Here is a 20,158-nt window from a genome sequence, read left to right on the forward strand (position 1 = left end):
ATATTACAATTCAATGGAGGGATACAGAACGCAAACAAATCATCGATTACGAAGGCGTACCATACAGGTGCCGCAGATGCCACCAAGTAGGCCACCTTTACAGAGATTGCCCTCTCCTCAAGAAATCAGTATCGAATGGCTCGGGAGATGCAACCCCACAGACGCAGGACATACCCCCTGAGACTCATCCTACATAGACCTCTGGGGAACAGGATCGCCCTCAGAACGTGGAGGAACCAGGAAGCACCGGGCCATCTGACAATGCTGGGGATCCCTCTGATATGCCTTCGACCTCGCCACACCTGCAGCCATCAATTGATCAAGAGGACTTGGAGCAAACGGGTAAGTTTACTATCTATTCTCCGTCTCCTCCTCTTTCATGCATGACTTTGGGCATATCATCTCAATTCACTACATCTGCATCCACCAATACTTTATTTTCCACTGCATCCCCTGCATCCCCTCCACTGAATAATCACAATCACACCACACTCACATGCACCTTACCACTCCCTTCACCGGTGGCTCCTCCATCTTGAATCACTTCGACTCTGGCCTCCCTTTCATTAAATTCATCACTGTCTCCTCCTCGGTATTCCCTCCACCCCCGCATGAAGGACAGGGGTCCGGATGCAGTTGGACTTGAACTGAATCGCATGCCATTGTCCCTCAAGAATTCCAGGGGTAGACCCTCCCGCATTACCAAGGCAAGGCATACTGTTGATGAAGAAGTCGCCCTGGGGCGACATCAGACTATCTTCCGGGCCCTTAGAGCGAGGAATGGCCCATCCCCCCTCCCCTAATGAAGTTTCTTTCTTTCAATTTCCGGGGGTTTGCTATTTCAGCCAAAAAACTAGCACTTAGGATACTACTCCTAACATCTCAGATGGACTACATATTTCTACAAGAGACCCTATGTCAAGCTGAACCCCTCATCCACACTCTCTCTGTCTGGCTCCCTTCCTGGACCTTCCATGCTTTGGATGCGTCCGGACGATCTGGGGGTATGGCCATTGGGGTTAATAACAAAGTTGTGGAGATCAAGAACACTTTTGGAGGAAGGGGGTTTATTGGACTTGATATCTGTGCTCATTCTGCTGTAAACGACATCAGGATTATCAATGTATATGGCCCTTGTACAGACCATGCTAATTATTGGAGAACCATACTTGCATCAGAGCTGTTCCAGGCAGACAACATTATTCTTGGAGGAGATTTCAATTTCTCGCTCGGATATAGTGAGTCATGTGGGCACTCAGCCCAGGTCGACACCCTCACTGATACTATATCCAGCCTACTAGAGGATCATCACTGGGTAGACATACCGTCTGCCAAGCTCCAATATACCTGGACAAATAACAGAAGTGGAGACCAAAGCCTTGCAAGAAGACTGGACAGATTCCTTATTAAGGAACCCCTGGTTAATGATCTCCCCAGAGTTCGGCAATGGGTTGGAACGGGAGGCATTTCTTATCACCGGCCAATCTTCTTAGAAGCTGAAGACCTAGCCCATAAGATTAAGAGCCCTTTTAAATTCAATGCCTCTTGGTTGCAAGATCCCTCATACATACAATTGGTGCATAATTACTGACAATCCAATGCCATCAGAGAAGGAGAGGACATATCAGTGGGATTCGTAAGGAAACTCACAGAACTCAAACAGATCACCAAGAACTGGGCTCACCGGAAACGCCTTCAGGATAATCTGACTTTAAAGGAGGCTGAAAGGGTCATTGCTGAATTTGAAGAATCATCAAATGGGACTTTCCCCTCCCCTGAAAGCAAGGAGAACTTCACCTCCCTTATTGCTCATCGCACTCAAATCTTGAAGGAAAGGGAAGAAAGCTGGAGACTTAGAAGCAGAGCTATATGGCTCACCGAAGGAGATGCAAATACCAAATTTTATCACAAGTTTGCAAATGGCCGCAAAGTTATTAACACTATTTGGGAATTAAAGAATGATCAAGGGGTCACTGTCTCCTCACAGCGGAATCTGGCCAGATTGGCCACTGAGCACTTTAGAGGCATTTACAAGGCTCCTGAAGAAGCTAATATCTTGTAAATCATGAGAGTGGCTGAGCTCTTCCCCAGATATATTGAACAAGAAGATGCTGATGAACTGCAGAAGGAAGTGATGATGGCAGAATTAGAAGCTACCCTGAAATGGTTCAAAAAAGATAAGAGCCCTGGTCCAGATGGATGGACCATTGAATTTTATCTTGCATTTTTTGATCTTTTGGGCAATGAACTCCTGAATATAGTCGAAGACAGTAGAAGAAGAGGTCGTATATCCTCAGCCATTAAGTCCACCTTCATAGCTCTCATCCCTAAATCAAATGCCCCCAGTACTTTTGATGACTTCCGCCCTATTTCACTCTGCAATTGTCTCTACAAGATTATAGCTAAGACTATTGCCAACCGTCTCAAGCCCATTCTATCGCATCATATATCCGCTGAAAAATTTGCTTTCCTGCACCACAGACAAATCCATGAGGCCATTGCTACTGCTCAAGAGCTCATGCACACCATGCAAATCAAAAAACAAAAAGGAATGATCCTCAAGGTGGACCTGTCCAAGGCATTTGATAGAACCAACTGGCTATACTTACGGTTGTTGCTCACTCACCTGGGCTTCCCTTATGATTTCATCAAATGGACAATGAGTTGTATCACTGATGTATCCTATAGTGTTTTACTAAATGGGGAAGCTTCCTCTTTTTTCACTTCTGAGAGGGGACTCAGACAGGGATGTCCACTCTCCCCTCTGTTGTTTTTACTCATAATGGAAGGGTTGAGTAGAATCATTTCATCTGCATGAGACAGACACCAGTTATCTGGTATCAAACTTGCAGACCATCTCTACCTCACTCACCTATTATTTGTTGATGATATTCTTATTTTCCTGAATGGCAGCGTTGGAGACTCCACTATACTCCATAACTCATTTCTCCTCTTTCAGCAAGCTACTGGCATGAAGATTAATGTTCATAAGTCCACCATTACTACTTTTGGATGCTCTATCAATGAAATAGCTTATGCTAATCAGCGATTTCCTTACAACAACTTGACCTTGTCAGAAGGTATTAAATATCTCGGTTTCAGACTGAAACCTAATGGATACAAGATAGCAGATTGGTTATGGGTAATAGCCAAGGTGGAAAAGAGACTACAAGTTTGGTATCACCGATACCTATCTCGAGCTGGTAGACTGATACTTATTAAAGCTGTGATTGAAGCCACTCCAGTATACTGGATGGCTCTCACATGGATTCCCAAGGGCATACTCAACAGATTACAGCATATTTGCAGTAAATTTCTTTGGAAGGGCCACCAGCCTGGCAGAATATTTGCCTGGGTGAAATGGGATACTATTGAAAAGCCCAAACGCTGGGGGGGTTGGGGTATCAAAAGGCTCGACCTTTTCTCTAGAGCTCTGGCTGCCAAACTCGGATGGCAACTTCTCACCTCTGAAGGACTCTGGACCAGGGTAGCATGTGAAAAATACATCAGGCCCTTGAATGTGTTGGATTGGATATGCAGTCAACAGAGAACTAATCATAACATATCCATCATATGGAAAGTTGTCATCGGCACACTACCCTTACTCCGAGAAGGATTAACTTGGCGCATCAAAGCTGGTAATGCAGTCCGAATAGGTCTGGACCCTTGGGTTGGATGTGGAAATACTCACAGACTCTCAGATGGCCTCATTGGACATCTTAATGACAGAGGTATCACATACATAATGCATATCGGTGACCAAGAAAACTCCTCCTTCCTCCATCAAGCCTGGACCAGCGCTCAAGCATTAGATATTTCGGCACAGTGGCACAATGAATGGGCAGAGTACACGGATGCACTCACTCAAGCTCATATCAGACTTACTGATGGACCTGATGAAATCATTTGGGCCTATGCAAAACATGGAGCATATACCCCGAAGCTGGGCTATCTAAAGCTCATGGAGTCTCATAAGCCTCATATTATCCATCCCACATGGAAGGCATTATGGAAACTCAAATCAGCCCCGCGTACTCGACTGCTCATGTGGAACATTATCTTTGATAAAGTACCTACGGGCACCAATCTTATGAAGCGATCCTTCCATGGACCCTTCCGCTGCCATCTCTGTCACCAGGAGGAAGAAAGTACTTTACACTTATTTCTGAACTGTTGTATCACATTACATTTTTGGCATGACCTCTCTTCTCATCTCCCGCATTTGAAAAACTGGCATGGACATAGCATAATGGAGGCATGGGAGAACTAGAACAAAGAACACTCGGGGAAGGCCATTAATATTCCACTTCTTGCATGCTGGGCAATCTGGATTGCCCGGAACTCGGCTATCTTCAACCTCAAAGCCCCTCACTGGCCTACTATCCTTCTTCATACCATTGCGGATTGCAACATGATACCTGATGAAGAACACATAGGTCCTGTTCGCATCATTAAACAATTGGATATTGACAAATCCAAACCATGGGCTTTTTTTGATGGTTCTGCATAAGAGGTGGGCTGTGGGGGAGGTGCAGTACTATATCTCAATGAAACACACTGCTACAAAATACAAATAAACCTTGGCAGAGGAACTAATAACTATGTTGAACTGTGCACTGCCAAGCACCTTATACACTTTGCCATACATAAACAATGCAAACATCTCCAGCTGTTTGGTGACTCTAAAATAGTTTGCAATTGGCTGTCTGATGCATCTCATTATCATGCATTTTCATTGAGGCACATATTAGATGAGGCAAAGAGGCTGACTACTTCATTTGAATCATTTGCTTGTCGTCATATCTACAGGGAACAAAATAACATTGCAGATCAACTCTCCAAAGAGGCAGCGCACAGACAAGGAGAAAATTGGCTGATACAGGAGGAAATCGAAGGGTCATTCTATCAGCATTATCATAGACCCTTTGATGATCGGATGGACAATGGGCTATAAAAGCCCACTTACAGATTTTCACTTGTTTATTTTTGTTGACAATAGTTGTATATATCTCTACATATTTAGCACTACACAGAACTTTACTTTTGATATATATGGCTCTCTGCGTAGAGCAATGGACTAATATTTTGAACACTGTTAGTGAACAGTTTTGGACAGCTCCCTGCGAGGAGACCACCTGCTTTAAAATTTTGTTTATATATTACTACAGACTGATCTTGGTAGGCACAGCTGCCTGTATATGAATGCTTCGGCATATGCAAAATGTAATTTCTTAACTTTAATAGAAATTACGACTTTTTCCCAGGGGAAAAAAAATAACATCACTTTCACCTTTCAACTTAGTTTCCACCCAATTCGCCAACTGCTCATTGAATCCTAATTCACTCACCCTTTTGCAGAAATCCAAGCAATTCACATCTTCAAAGCATTGTTTGATAAATGGATATCGTTTGATTTCACTGCACTTTGATGGCTCATATCTGAGGATTTTTCCTCCCATGTGATGTCTCTTCCTCTTTGGTGAAGATTCTGCTTCCATGATGATAGAAACCCTAACAACATGAAAATGAGAAAAATTGTGAGGTATGAGTGGAAAGTGGAATGATGGGTAGGTGAAGTTTGATGAAATGGTAAAGGAGGTTTGAAAGAGGTGGATATGAGCTATGGACAACTGATGAAAATGAATGAAAAAGCAATGGAGGAATGATATGCTTATGAGAAGGAAAAAACAGAGGTTTTAGTGAAAATTCCCAAAACACCAAGGAATGAACTAGCGTTTCACCTTTAATGAGGTAAACTTATGTTTTGAAGTTGATTGAGTGGTTTACATAGTTTATCTAACATGTATAAAGGTTTAGGGCAAGATTTTACATGTTAAAAATCAAGAAATGAAAATGGCCATCATCAACCCTATTATTTTTCATGAAAAACTCAGTACAAAACCCTAATTGGAGAAATCTTTGGCATGAAATGATTTTGAAAAACAAAGAAGCAAGTGGAATGAAATCAGGTTATCAATCTTTAAAATCAGTTTTGGGAGAGATTCGGGTGATTTCTGGACACTCTGGCCCAAGCACAACGCGGTTAGCCTAAGTGCAGTGCCCAAGCGAAGCGCAGTGTTCCTGAGTGTAGCACCAAGCTTCCAAGTGCAACACAGTCTTCCTAGGTGCAACACCTTGAGGTTTTTACCAATTTCCCCTATGGAAATGATTTTTTCTCTCTTTTGGGTAGGAGAGCTCGATACACAAGAGTGGATGAGAGGTAAATAATACAAGTTTGGGGCTTTTGAGTTTATATAGGAAAATTAATTTCTCCTCTTAAAAAGAAATGGGACCCACAAACCTTTGAAAAATTGATTTTTTCACTTTTGAAAACAGAGTCACCTTTAAGGCTGAAACTTGAGCTGTGTTTTCACTTTCCTGAGCACTGGAACTTCTTCTTCTAGAGGTTGTCAAACTAAAATCATGATGATTTTTTGATAACTCAACGAATGAATGTCAAAGAGCTGCTTGTCATGCTCTATTCACTGCTGGATTTATTCATGATAATGATGGATCTTGGAAATCCTAGCGACCTAATGGATGACCTGAAACTGAATGAAATGATGTTGATGACTGACTTGCTTTTATTATGACACCTTCATAGAAATGTGATAAGTGACCAACATGAGTGAATTTTCAAAAGACTGAACTCATTTCTAGACTGACCAAACAGTGACCAAATTTTACTATGTAAACCTAGTGACATGAAAATTTTGATTTTGATAGTCCTGACAAGCTTAGTAAAAGCACATTTGATCGAGGTGACAGGCTAACAAGATTGACACTAATAGGAACAATGAAAAATATTTCATAAAATCAACATAGTAACAAGTACAAGTGATCATAGATCACAATAGGAAAATAACTTGTATTAACTTATGCAAAATATAACCAAGTCAGGGACATCCACATAACACCTGACCATATATTTGGTTGAACCAAATATTTCTTTCAGACAATCACCCCTCTACCATAGTCCAAGCATGAACGTTAGATATCATGAGATAAACCAATATATAATCAAACAAGGAATAAAGAGGTTAAACCACCTCCACCCTCCAGATACTGAGATCTCACCTAAACTAGTCTCGAGATCACAAAACCAATCGAAGCTTGTATGCCTCAGAATTCCTTCACCATGCCTTGATGAATTTTCCTTTTCCACCCATCTGTCGAGGGATTCCCAAAGAAAACAATATCTACCCCCAACCCTTGGGACATTCGTGATACCACCTCACCCATTTCTAGAAATCCAAAGCTTAACCAAGAATGAATCTCATTACACCATGGCTATCTAGGAAATCGAAAGGAAATGTTGAAACCACTATCAAACTAGGAAAAACCCATGCCAATGACAACAAATGAACCAAATAAACAAATGCATGTACCATTCATTTACATCCCAGCAACAAAATCACACATGGAACTTGTCACCTACAAAATTCTCCCATTGAAGCTGCTAATCCAACCTTCACTTTGTGCTCCTTTCCTTTCCTTTGCTTTCATTCTCCAAATCCAAGTGAATGCTAGAGTGCTCCAAGAATGCTCTAAGAGTGCTAGAGTGTCTAAGATTGTAAGGAGAGAACCAAGACTGAATTGAAAAAATCTATAATGACCAAAAGCTAAGCCAAAAGCTATGAACTGGTTATTTGATACCTTTTTATCATTGATTTCCCATTTTCTTTCATTTTCCTCCATTTTTCCTCTAATTTCCCTTGCATGAATACGTGGGTCTCTTCACCTTATTTTTCTCCTATTTCCTTTTATTTTCATCAAATAAATCCAATTATTGCCTCTTTGCCTTTGCCAATTTCCATAGCCATTAATAAACTGCAAGTGATGCCCACTACAATGTATTCCCAACATTCATCTTCAAATACATGTTCCATGACCTTGGTTTTATTAATTTTCCTTTAATATCCTCTATTACATGAAAATTTAACCCAAGGTTGTTACAAACCCCTCCCCCTTAGGATAAAACCATCCTCGGTGTTCTATGACACCTATGAGCCATAAAATACTAAAAACAAAACATACTGCCTATGAAGATTTATAACATAGCTTGAAAAAAAAATAAGCATACAGCTTATTGGAGCTTTATAACTCAAATCATTACAGTACCTACAATATGTATATATACCAAAAAATCATTTTCTTCAACCAACAAATAATGAAAAATACAAAGCCTGCATCTGATTAACCATCTCCCATCTAGATTTATTAGGCCCAAAATGCTTCCACTACACTTTAAATTTCTCTATTGGTCAGTTCCGGAGCATGATTTATTTTCGCTACAAAATGAATTGAGGCTTTGGCTAAAAATCTTCCTCAGATTTCCACCTGTGTTGGGTAATTTAATTGATGTTAAATTAATTCATTAATTGTCAACCAAGGTTCATGTACTTATGAAGTGCATGTGCACAATATATGCTACAGTTATATTTTTGGTTTTTAAGGGATAAATATTTATCTAAATATGAATGTGTTAGATTGAATCAAAGTGTTACCACACACATGTTCTTCCATTAAAACTACTTCATGGAAAATTGAAATTGAAATATGAACTAAACTTTTAATCTATGAATTCAGAATCAAAACTTTATCTAACTATAAAATGGAAATTGATTGAAGAAAGAGAATTCTAATTTACTTTTCAGAAAGGAATCTAATTAGATTTGCAAACAAGAAACTATAATTATACCTACAAAAAGAAAAGTTCTAGCTCTATTGTAGAATGAAAATCCTAATTCTATTGTAGGAAAGAAATTATAATTCTAAGTACATAAATATCAAAGAATTCTTACTGTCTATGAAAGGAAATAAATCTCCACTAGACTTGTCAAAACAATCTTGCAGCTTTCAATGGTTACTAATGTGTGGAACTAAACTTCCAAATTCATCTACTCATCATCCATGGAATTGCTTGGTGAAATTCAACTAACTTCTGAAATGAAATTGTTGGAAGAAATGTACTTTGAAATGAATTTTTTTTTGGTATTTTATGAGCGCTCTGTTTATATAAACAATAAGAAATTAGACTGCAAATTAAATAAGAAAATGCATCGATAGAAAGAAAACTATTTAGAAAAAAAATCACAACGAAAAAAAAAATAGTCTAGTATTACAATTCTCGAGTGGGGCCTCCTATTGAGTGCAAGTTCGCCACCAATTCAATTCACTCACTTAGCCATGCATTGATTCATAAACAAAGTATTATATTAATTGTATATGTGTCAACAAATATTGCAATAATTAACAATAATGACTATTGTCTTTCATTTTTGCCTCAAGGAGTTTTATACACTTACTATTAAAACTATTTTAAGAGTCCTATACCAAGAAGTAATTTAGATAATCTAACAACTAAAAAGTAAAATTAATATGAAATTATATCTCCTCATTATTTTCTACTGAAATAGAAAATCATGAGGGATTTTGATCGAACACATGAGCCTCTAAATTGTTTCCACGTTTTCTTGATCTTGCCATGGACTTCCTTTGAAATATGTTTGTTCACTAGAATGTCATAGCTATAGTTGACTTCTGGTTTGACTTCTATATTTCTTGATCCATGTGGTTTTCCATATCACGAGGATGAGTGGATATTGATATATGGACTATTTTCCATCTTCTAGTACCTTTCATTCATTCACTGGCGCACTGGAACCTATCTAACAATGGAGATAGCTGCATAATTCTTTGGTAGTTGCAGAATGAGTAGAATTATGAATTATGTAGTCTATAGAAATGTTTCAATTCTATTTCACAAAGAAGTAATAAATTATAAAACATGGATGATAAATACCTTTTAGATGCTTGATCATATCTACAATGACATGTTTTGATTGAAAGTACAACAAAATTATCATGAAAATGGTAAAAGGGAGGAAAAAGGATTGTTAAAAAGAGAACAATTTCAGACTTCAACATTCCCCCACACCGAAGGTTTTTCATGTCCTCATGCAACAAAATTTCAAAATTCAGGAATGTTATCTAATAAATAAGTTTCTTCATTGAATATATTTTCTTAAGTTTAAAAAGAAGAGGTTGCCCTTTGTTTCGCTCTTTGATCCAAATATTCCACATAATCATATATTTGTCATTGTACTGGGTCAATTTCTGGTGTCTTCCTTGTCAGACTCACGGCGTGAGGTGGTGTCCTATATTTTTATTCTTCAATATCAACTACTTTAGGATATTACACATTTGAAAGTTTAGAAATTGTCCTGCATCTTCTCAACTTTATGCTTGATTCTTGAACATTTTGGATGCTTTTCCTTGTGTTGGTTTTTCGTTGTTTTCTATCCTCTAGTTCCTTATATTTTTATTCAGGTGGTTTAATACCTGCGCTAGCTTTCTTTCTTCTAACATTTTTTTTTCATTTTTCTGTTTAAACTTTTCCACAAAGTGAAAAATGGGAGTGTCATATTCAAGTGGGTCATCGAAGCCTCTGTTTCATTCATAGACGTACCCTATTTTTCACTTTCATCTTCAATTTTAGGGTTTGAGAGTGATCAACATCGACTTATTTTGACCTTTATACTTGTTTTCTCCTCTTGGGCTTCTATAAAGTGATTATGAACTAGAAAACTATGCATATTATCTCCTTTTGATTCTAGGTGTGCTTTTATGAGTATTTTGAATGAGTCCATGATGATAGAGGGCACTATTGAAGGTTTTTTATTCTTGTTGCACAATAGAGGCCATCTTCTTCAGGCTACAAAGTAATAAATACAACAAATTTATCTCATTCCCATCAATAAAATGCATCAGAAGTAGAGCATGATAGAATAACATAGTTTTGAACATTCCTTCACAGGTTAAGAATTTTTGAATAACTGACAATAAATTCCTCCATTTTCCTTTCAATGTTATGAATGGAATTCACTTTTTAAAGATGGAACTTTCCATAACTAGATCTCTGAGGAAGGTTGCCCATTCCTTCTCCTTGATTTTCTATTTTTAAACCAACTTTCTTCCTTGGGTAATTATATTGCTTCTGCTATGATAGACTTTGTCAGCATGAGTTTGGTGTCACCAATTTATGCCTCTAGCCTATCAAAATATCATGAAAAATATTTTGTGACCCATGAATCATGTCCATCAAAATTTTCAAAGAATTTTAGCCATCCCACCTACTACAATTGTTCTCTAACTTGTGCATATGCTTAAAGAAACTTGTCTCCATTGGGTTCTAATCGAATGATGACACCCATGGTGGAGAGAAGTCTTAGACCTAGACTACTTCTTTTTGAAAAAGGTCATTGTTGGTTTCAACCCAACTTGGCCTAGATACTAGAGAAGTAAAGGATGCATCGAAGCGCAAAGTGGACCGCGTAGTAGAGCAGTGGAGTTTCGAAGTGGACTGCGTAGTAGATATATCAAGCGGTATATGGGCTTTGGAGTGGATCGAAGCCCCTCCCTTTCTGTAAAAGAATACTATTTTGTAAATGATGGATGGTTCTTGGACCATAGTAGCTTGTATTAGCAGACTCCATAGTATATGGACCATGGTATTGTGATGATATATACCTCGATGTAATAGTATATATAGGGATGAATAATAAATAAGGAGATAGTCTTGAAGAATCACATCATGTATTGAATGGTTATATCTTTGTGAATTGTGGTTTGGGGCAAGAAGGCGAGGCTCTGCATCTAAGTGCACAGAGGCCTAAGTCCATTATCAAGTGCACGTACTACCTACAACTAAGTGCATAAGCCAAGAACTGTTTGTTGTACGCATTATCTATTATAAGCAATAGCTCTTGTGGATGTAGTCCTAGATTGGGATGAACCACAGTAGAATCTGTGTCTTCATGTGTTTATTTCCTTATTGTCTATTGTAGCATAGAAATTGCACTTTATTTTAGTATAGTGAAGCTTTATGGATGTATATGATATGTTTTAAGTGATGAATGTAATGTAGTGAAGTAATGTATGAATGTAAAGTAACTTATGAATGTTAAAGATAAAAGAACATAAAAATACCACATCACATCATCCCTCACAGCTGCAGAAACCTAGTTCTATATCCTCCCATAGTCACTCCGGGTGAGACTGCGATCTGCTTATAGGTCGTTTCTGAAAGGTCCAGTCATTGAGGTTTTTGTTGGTGCACAGTAAATAATCGAACTTGGGTCATCCCAACCTACGCCAAAAAATGGTTCCTTTGTCAGCACCGTGATATGTTTATGTGGCATTTGTCGAAGAAGGAAATTCAATATTGTGTAGAATAGAAGGAACAAAAATTTGCAGATGAAGAGAATAGAAGCCCTCATTTATCATCTAAAAGGTTGTTATAGAAGTATTTGGAAGATCAATATGCAATATGGGAACAACGAGAAGTGGAAAAATATATAAAATAGACGCTAGAAATAGATCTCGGTGCCAATATCTGAATACTTTCATAGAAATTGAATATAGCCCTCTTTTGAGGGAATCTAAAGGTGAAAAAATCCTCCCTGAACACCCGGAAGTAACTCTGCAGTATTCACCCTTCCATCCTGAAAGTTTTTTGAAGCTATAATTTAGTAATAATCAAGGTGCTTTTGGTTTTCCCCATCCCCCTAACCCTCTATCCCCCATCCCCATCCTCTTATGAATCCTCCTCCCCCCCCCCACTCCCCCTCCAAGAATAAATATGGTCGATGATATTAAGCTACCTGTTTTTAAAGGACCTGGATCGAAGGATCCAAAAAGATTCTGGTTTTTATGCGAAGCAATATCGATAGTGAAGTAGGTCTATGATGAAAATATAAAGAAGGCGTAGCTTGTCACAAAATTGTGGGATAAATTGTTGACATGGTACATGAAGTATTCAATCAATCAGATCAGATCATTCACAAATATTAAAATAGTGCTGGTAAAGAATTCAAGAAACCAAAGTTTGAATCGCAGTGTATCACAAAGTTAAAAGCAATCAAACAAAGTTCTACTAATTCTATTTGGGAATTTGATGAGAGATTCAAGGTATTATTGTATTAGGTGAGCCTTGACATAACTCCGCAACAACGTAAGGAATAATTCATAGCTACGGTGCTTCCACATATCAGATTACCTTTGATGCAACAAAAGATAGAAACTCAAGATGGAGCTCTAGAGATCACAATGAAATTAGAAGCTTCGCTTGTAGGAGATACCAATGTAGGTATGCAACAGATTCAGAGTCAGTTGGAAAATTTGACTGTCGAGTTACAAGATATGAAGAAAATTAAAGAAGCCAAAGAAGAAGTGTGGCGTATGAACTGAAAATCAGAAGGCCACTCTAAAGAACAAGGCCCTTAATTCAGAAATTACATGGCTAGTGGAGCACCTAATCCTTTAAATGTCAGATCTAGCCTATGGTGTGAGATATGAAAAACTAGAGGCAAACATCACTCAGAAGATTCTTATTTCCTACAAAAGTATGTGGAGACTCTTGGGAACCTGTATTGCAAGTTCGGTAAATTGGTAGGCCATTATGAAAACCATTGTCGAGCTTATGAACTAATGATGGAGCATGGTGCTAGCACTTATAGAATGCAAGAAGAAGAACATGGACATGATGATAATGGATAGTGCAGTAGTCAAGGTGTTTATTAATGAAGAGGTCGAGGTGGCAAAGCTAGTCGAGGACATGAAAAGATTGTTCGCTATAACTATGGTCAACCATGACACTTTGTGAGAGATTGTCAGAATCCCACTATGACATGTAAGTATTGTAAATATTTTGTTCATGTTTGATACTTATGGAAAATGTGAAAGAAAAGAGAAGCCAATAGCTAACACTAATTATCTGAATGATGACTGTCGAAAAAAGAACCGACGATCCCCAAATCAATATTGTTACTAGAAGTGGAGCTATGATCGGTTATGATAAAGTAAATGAAAGGAAGGAATCTGAGACTACATGGGTTAGAGAGAGTAATAAAAAGGCTCATGTCTTTGATATTTAGAAGGAAAAAGTGTTTATGGATGTTGGAGCTTCGACATCTAGTGCACAATTGAAACATAAAAGTAACTCTGACATAGAATTAGATTCGACACATAAACAATCTTTGACACAAGATCATGATTTAGCGAACCAAGAAGGTATTTTAAATTATTGTCTGCAAACCTATATGAAGATATTAAGTGATCAAAAGGTTGTAGAAGGACTTCAGGAATTGATATATTCTTGTGCATCAAAAGAAATATCGTGAAGTGAGTTCTGCGTAGTTAACAATTTACATCAACATAAGAGATCAGGAAGAGAAATGAGGCTTAGTGCGTAGATAGGAGACCATGAGATGGATCACATTATTTTATATCTGGGATTTGAGGCTAATGTTATGACGAAGCAAACATGGGAATTAGTCGGTAAGTCAAAGTTACAGTGGTCACCTATTCAGCTAAGGATGGAAAATCAGCAAAAGATCTTCCCCTTAGGAAGACTATCAGGTGTGACAATGGACATTGAAGCAGTTCACGCTATGGCTAACTTTGAAGTAATAGAAATTGCCGATGACAATAACCCCTATCCTACATTTCTTGGACTTTATTAGGAGTTTGATAACATGCCTATAATTAATTTAAAAAATACACAAATGATATTCGAAGGGAAAAATATGAGGGTAATTGTTTCCTTGGATCCATCAGAAGGAGTGAGGTATACAGAGCCAGTTAGAGAAAAATATTGTGTAGTTGATATAGATAATATCTATCAATTGGCAGCAAAGGAACACGATTTTTCTAATCCTACTGCAGAGGGCAGGCTAACTTGGGAACACGACAGTTCTTGTACATCAAATTCAGAAGAAGAATTGGAGAATTAGCAGAACATGTGACATGAAGTATCCACAAGGCATTGTCCAAGAGTTACTAAATCAATTCACTGCATGACATCTAAAGTATGTAACCTACCTTCTTATGATGTCTTAGGTGTTGTGAATATTTTTCTTGATGATTATGAGAAGCAAGTTCTAGAAATTCAAGCATTGTTATATTTGGATATAGCCCTAAAAGCTACTACGTCTAGATGGTGGGGTATACATAAGAAGAATATATAAGGTTGGAAAGAATGTCAAATATTGATGTGGACAAGATTTGGTCAGATAAATATAGAAATAGAGTTGAAATATGATGGTGAAACTAGTCCCAGGGAGCATGTCTGGTTACGTACTACATGTAAGGAGATTCCACAAGAAGAATGGGTACATGGGTTCATTCATACATTGGAGACACTTCCTCAGAACTGGTCTTATAAATAGATCTTCAACATGGTATTGCAAGTTGGGAAGATATGGTTGATGGGTTTATATTAACATTTAGGTTTAAGGATGATTTTCCATATATAGATTCAGCCCTTCAGATAGTTAACAATAATATCTTTGAGAATTCAACTCCAGGTACATGGCAGCAACCTGATTGGGTTGCCAAGATATAACATGCACTAGAATGCCATAACCTTATTACAAAAGAAGAAGAAGATCCTCACAACATTAACATAATAGAATTAGAAGGACACCATGAAGTAAATGGACATGAGCCAAAGATACTAGATATAACAAAGCCAATAAAGACAAAGAAGGTAAATATAGGATCAAAATAGGAACTGAAGTTTGAAACTATAGGAGATTATTGACATGAAGAAACAATCAACAAACTAACAGAATTGATTCATGAATATCAGGAGTTGTTTCCCACTAAGTTTTTAGAAATGAAGGGTATAATAGGATATTTAGGAGTTATGAAGATCCCCCTTAAGCCTGATGTGAAGCCAATCAAGCAAAGACCTTAGAGATTGAATATGAAGTATAAGGAGAAATTAAAAGTTGAATTGGATAAGATGGTAGCAGTAGGAGCCATTAAACCCATGGAAGAATCGGAAGGGGTAAGTCCTATGGTGGAAAGAAAGAAAACTCAAGGAGAAATGAAGATTTTGTTTATTTGAGGAAGTTAAATGATGTATTCTTACATTATCATTTCCCTACCCCTTTCACAGATGAAGTGTTAGACAATGTACGAGGTCAGGAAGTTTATTCATTTATAGATAGACTTTCAGGATATCATCAGATTAGAATTGTACCTGACGATCGACATAAGACCACCTTTGCCATAGAATGGGATTTGTACTAATACACGGTGATACCTTTTGGATTGAAGAATGCCCCCGTTATATTTTCAAGAGTGGTGGCCACATATTTAAAATAATATATCCACAAATTTATAGAAGTATATTTTGATGATTGGAGAATATTTGGGTTGTTAAGAAAACATACTGGAAGTTTAAGACTTATGCTTGATACATGTAGACAATACCAGATCTCCTTGAACTTAAAGAAATGCATATTTTTATGTATCTTTCAGTATATCATTGGGAAATATTTTTTTCAAGGGTTAATGATAGATCCTATGAAAATTGCTATCATTCTGAACTTACCTCCATTGAAGATAGTATGACAGCTTCGCACTACATTGTGACATACAAGATATTACTTAAAATTTATCAAAGGATATGCTCATATTACTGAACCTATGGAAAAATTGTTGAAGAAATATATTACTTTTTGAATGGGATGAAGAATGTCAAAAGAGCCTCAACATATTGAAGGAAAAGATGGTAGTTGCTCTTATACTAGTATTCCCTGATTGGAATGAGGAATTGTATGTACATGTGGATGCTTCTTATATAGATTTGGGAGTGGTATTAGCACAGCCTAGTGTAGGATAAATCGATCATCCTATAGCTTTTGCAATTAGGAAGCTGTTGAAAGTTGAGAAGAATTACACAGCCACAAAAAGGGAAGGATTGGCAATGGTATATGCCTTGCAGAAATTTAGAAATTACTTGTTGGGATCACATTTTAAGATGTTTACAGATCACTTTGCACTAAAGTATTTGGTTAATAAGCCTATTTTAGGAGGGAAAATTTTTAGATGCTTATTATTGTTCCAAGAGTATGACATTGAGATCATTGTTAAACCAGGAAGACTAAATGGATGACTTGAATATTTATTAAGATTGGAAACAGGTGAAGAACCAACCAGTGTAGAATATGATCTCCCTCAAGGACAAATATTTGCAATCAAAATAATAGATGACCATTTTATAGGTATTATTCATTTTTTGAACACAGAAATGGTTCCTTCAGAATATACTATGAAGCAGAAGAAAGAATTAGTAGTGAAGGGAGCTGATTTTTCATTGATAGTAGGACACTTGTATAAGATAGGACTAGATGAGATACTGCACAAGTGTGTTCCTAAACATGAAAGAAAAATCATTCTAACATAGGCTCATAAGGGTGCAATTGTTGGACATTATTCAGGAAAATCTATAACGCAAAAGATTTTGAGAAAAATACTGTGGTTTCCTACACTACATAGAGATGCAGAGTATTTCATATCTTGTGATGTGTACCAAAGAATATGAAAACATTTAAGAAGAGATGATATGCCATTGGTACCATAGGTTACATTGTAGGCTTTCGATAAATGGGCTATTGATTTTGTTGGACCTATCAACCTACCTAGAAAGAGGATTGGTGCGAGGTACATAATTACTGCAACTGATTATTTAACAAGATGGGTCGAAGCACAACCAATAAGGGATTTCAGCACAGAGATTAATATGAAGTTCATTTTTGAATACACATTGTCTAGATTTTGGTGTCCAAAGATATTGATGAGTGATCAAGGTTCATGTTTCCTGAACAATACTATTGAAGCACTGACTTAGGAATTTCAATTTTATCACCAAAAGAGTACTCTTTATCACCCTTAGGCCAATGGAACTGTGGAAGCATTCAATAAGGTTTTAGAGAATGCACTGACTACGGTATACAATGTAAACAGAGATGACTTGGACCTTCAAATTCCAGCATTATTATGGGCTTATAGGACTACATGCAAGAATTTAATAGGTCAAACACACTTTAGGTTGGTTTATGGGAAAGAAGTTGTGATGCCCATGCAATACATTGTCCCTATCTTAAGGATTACAACTTTAAAAAATATGGCAGACCCTGACATAATGGAGGAAATAACGTCCCAACTGATATCTTTGGAAGAAGACATATTTATAGTAGGATTCCATCAAAAAGTACAAAAATCAAGAGAAATGATCTGGCATTATATATTAAGAAAAATAAGTTCCTCGTAGGAGACCTTCTTCTCCTCTATGAATGTACATTTGTTAAATTCCTAGGAAAATTCAAAATGCATTGGCTATGCCCATATGTTATCAACTATATTATTGATGGAGGCATAGTTCAATTAGAAAAGTTAAATGGAGAATTGATTCAAGGAAAACAAAATGGAAATAGGTTAAAGTTGTACAGGGACAACCCTACCTCTACAACTTCACTTTGAGGAAGAAAGGAGAAAATTCTTAGTGCCACCTATAGTTGAAAGTGGGAATTGGACTAAACTACACTGCAAAAAGAACTTTGACATAAGAAGTTACTTTGCTACAGTCTAGATTATGTCGAAGTACATAGGAGTTGTGATATAAGAGGAGATGTGTACAATAGTGTGGAATGCATCAAAGTTCGTCGAAAAATAGAAATATAAACGTTAAAAGGGAAAAATAAGTGGAAAGTTGCATTTATGAGGACAAATTGGAAAGATCTAAGGATATATATGCAATTAATGAGAAAATCTAAATGCAATTGAAAAAAAATCAAATCTAATGATGGGGTTTGAATTTTAGAATTGTTATAAATAAGTTGCCTCCTACACATATTAAGAACTTTTCTGAATCAAGAGCTTAAGTGTTCATAGTTTGAAGAAATTGAAGAGAATTTCCGCATGAACGCCTTGTCAATTGAATAATTTGTGCATATATTCGATGAAATAGTCATAGAATGAGTCATGGAATTAGTCACCACAGCAACTCTTGGTACACCGGTAGCATCAGTTGAGACACCCATAATAACAACACCTATAGTAGCATCAATTGCAACACCATCACCGCAAAAACAAAGGAGATCCTTAAGACATAATCTAACCAAGGAAGTGAGAAGCAAGAAGAAAAAATATAACGAACCCACTAAAACTCAAAAAAATCCTGAACAAGTAAAATACAATGAAGAAGAAGTGGAAGAGATACAGTAGAAGGAAGGTGGTGCAGTATTTTTATCACCCATACCACTATACATCCCACTGAGGAAACCAAATGCTAAGCCTGCAAAAGAATCAAAAGATGTGAAGTATGGCACATTTACACCCTTGTTGCCAGAAGTAGTACCCTTTAAAGGAGAAGTTTTAGGAAAAATTTGATTGCTCAATTTCATGGATTATGATTTTAACGAGAGGAAGAAGTGTCTTGAGTTCGTACCAAATCAGTATTTGAAACGGGCTCACTACTCAGACAACGGAGTGACGAGGTTAGAGCCACAACAATGGGTGAACGGGTTCGCGCAGTTACGACTACTAAATATGTTGAACATGCCGCACTTCGGTAGAAGTGTGGGAAGCATAGCATGTGTGAGGCATTTGCTTGTGCTGGTGCACAATGGAAATTTATGGTTGGGTAATAAGATCCCCATAGACCCTATGTTGATCTGAAGGATTAAGATACTGTCATACCAAGGATGGAACCCCACAAAGGAGTTTGTTTGTAAGGATCATGATCGCACTGTAGTGGAAATTATAAAGAAAAAGTTTAGGCTGGTTAAAGGAAAGAGGGGTTATGATATAAATTTGATCAATGAACAAGAAGTTCTCTTTGCGGTTCACATATTGGCGGGAAGATTATGAGTAAATTTCGTGAAACCAAAATTCATGCATAAGTGGTGTCATTAACCGTGTAGTGTGCTATTAGGGTTCAGTATAACTAGGATGGACACCTGTGTAAGGACTTTCGGGACAACTTTCACAAGGTCCAGGAGAAAGGTACAAATTTCCACTACGCTTGGCTGATCTTAATTATTTTTATGTTAGTGTGGAGAGAACCAGAGGAGTCGTAATTACCTAAGGTGCCTATAGATACCTGTTAAGCCGCGAGGTATGCTTCTTTTTTGTTTACCACCAATGCATTGTGCGCACGAGAAAAAAAATATTTTTTGTACTTTATCACATGGATTTACACATGCTAGTGAACCAACATCCTAGACTCTCATTGAGCTTATACAAGCAGTATAGGTATGTGGTGAAGTTAAAATCATATTTTCACAAGGTATACATAAGTGCGCGC

The 20,158-nt window shown here is 37.4% G+C and overlaps 1 protein-coding gene across 1 annotated transcript; it reads left to right on the forward strand.

Annotated features, from left to right (window-relative positions):
- The first annotated feature begins 1,006 nt into the window (after positions 1-1,006).
- LOC149191610 (uncharacterized) lies at positions 1,007-4,270 on the forward strand. The gene is made up of 3 exons (XM_089406716.1): positions 1,007-1,443; positions 1,609-2,058; positions 2,914-4,270. The coding sequence occupies exons 1-3, from the start codon at positions 1,007-1,009 to the stop codon at positions 4,268-4,270; spliced, it is 2,244 nt and encodes a 747-aa protein (XP_089262842.1).
- The last annotated feature ends 15,888 nt before the right edge of the window (positions 4,271-20,158 follow it).

The sequence above is a fragment of the Pinus tabuliformis genome, chromosome 2_2 (genome assembly GCF_031772625.1).
Source record: "Pinus tabuliformis cultivar Carrire ecotype Pingquan chromosome 2_2, CPIR1, whole genome shotgun sequence".
NCBI lineage: Eukaryota > Viridiplantae > Streptophyta > Pinopsida > Pinales > Pinaceae > Pinus > Pinus tabuliformis.

Coding starts and splice junctions, on each gene's coding strand:
- LOC149191610 (XM_089406716.1), top strand. CDS start 1,007: ATGGCCATTGGGGTTAATAACAAAGTTGTGGAGATCAAGAACACTTTT. Junction 1,444..1,608: donor AATGATCTCCCCAGAGTTCG/GCAATGGGTTGG, acceptor CAATGCCATCAG/AGAAGGAGAGGACATATCAG. Junction 2,059..2,913: donor CCTGAAGAAGCTAATATCTT/GTAAATCATGAG, acceptor CCTGAATGGCAG/CGTTGGAGACTCCACTATAC.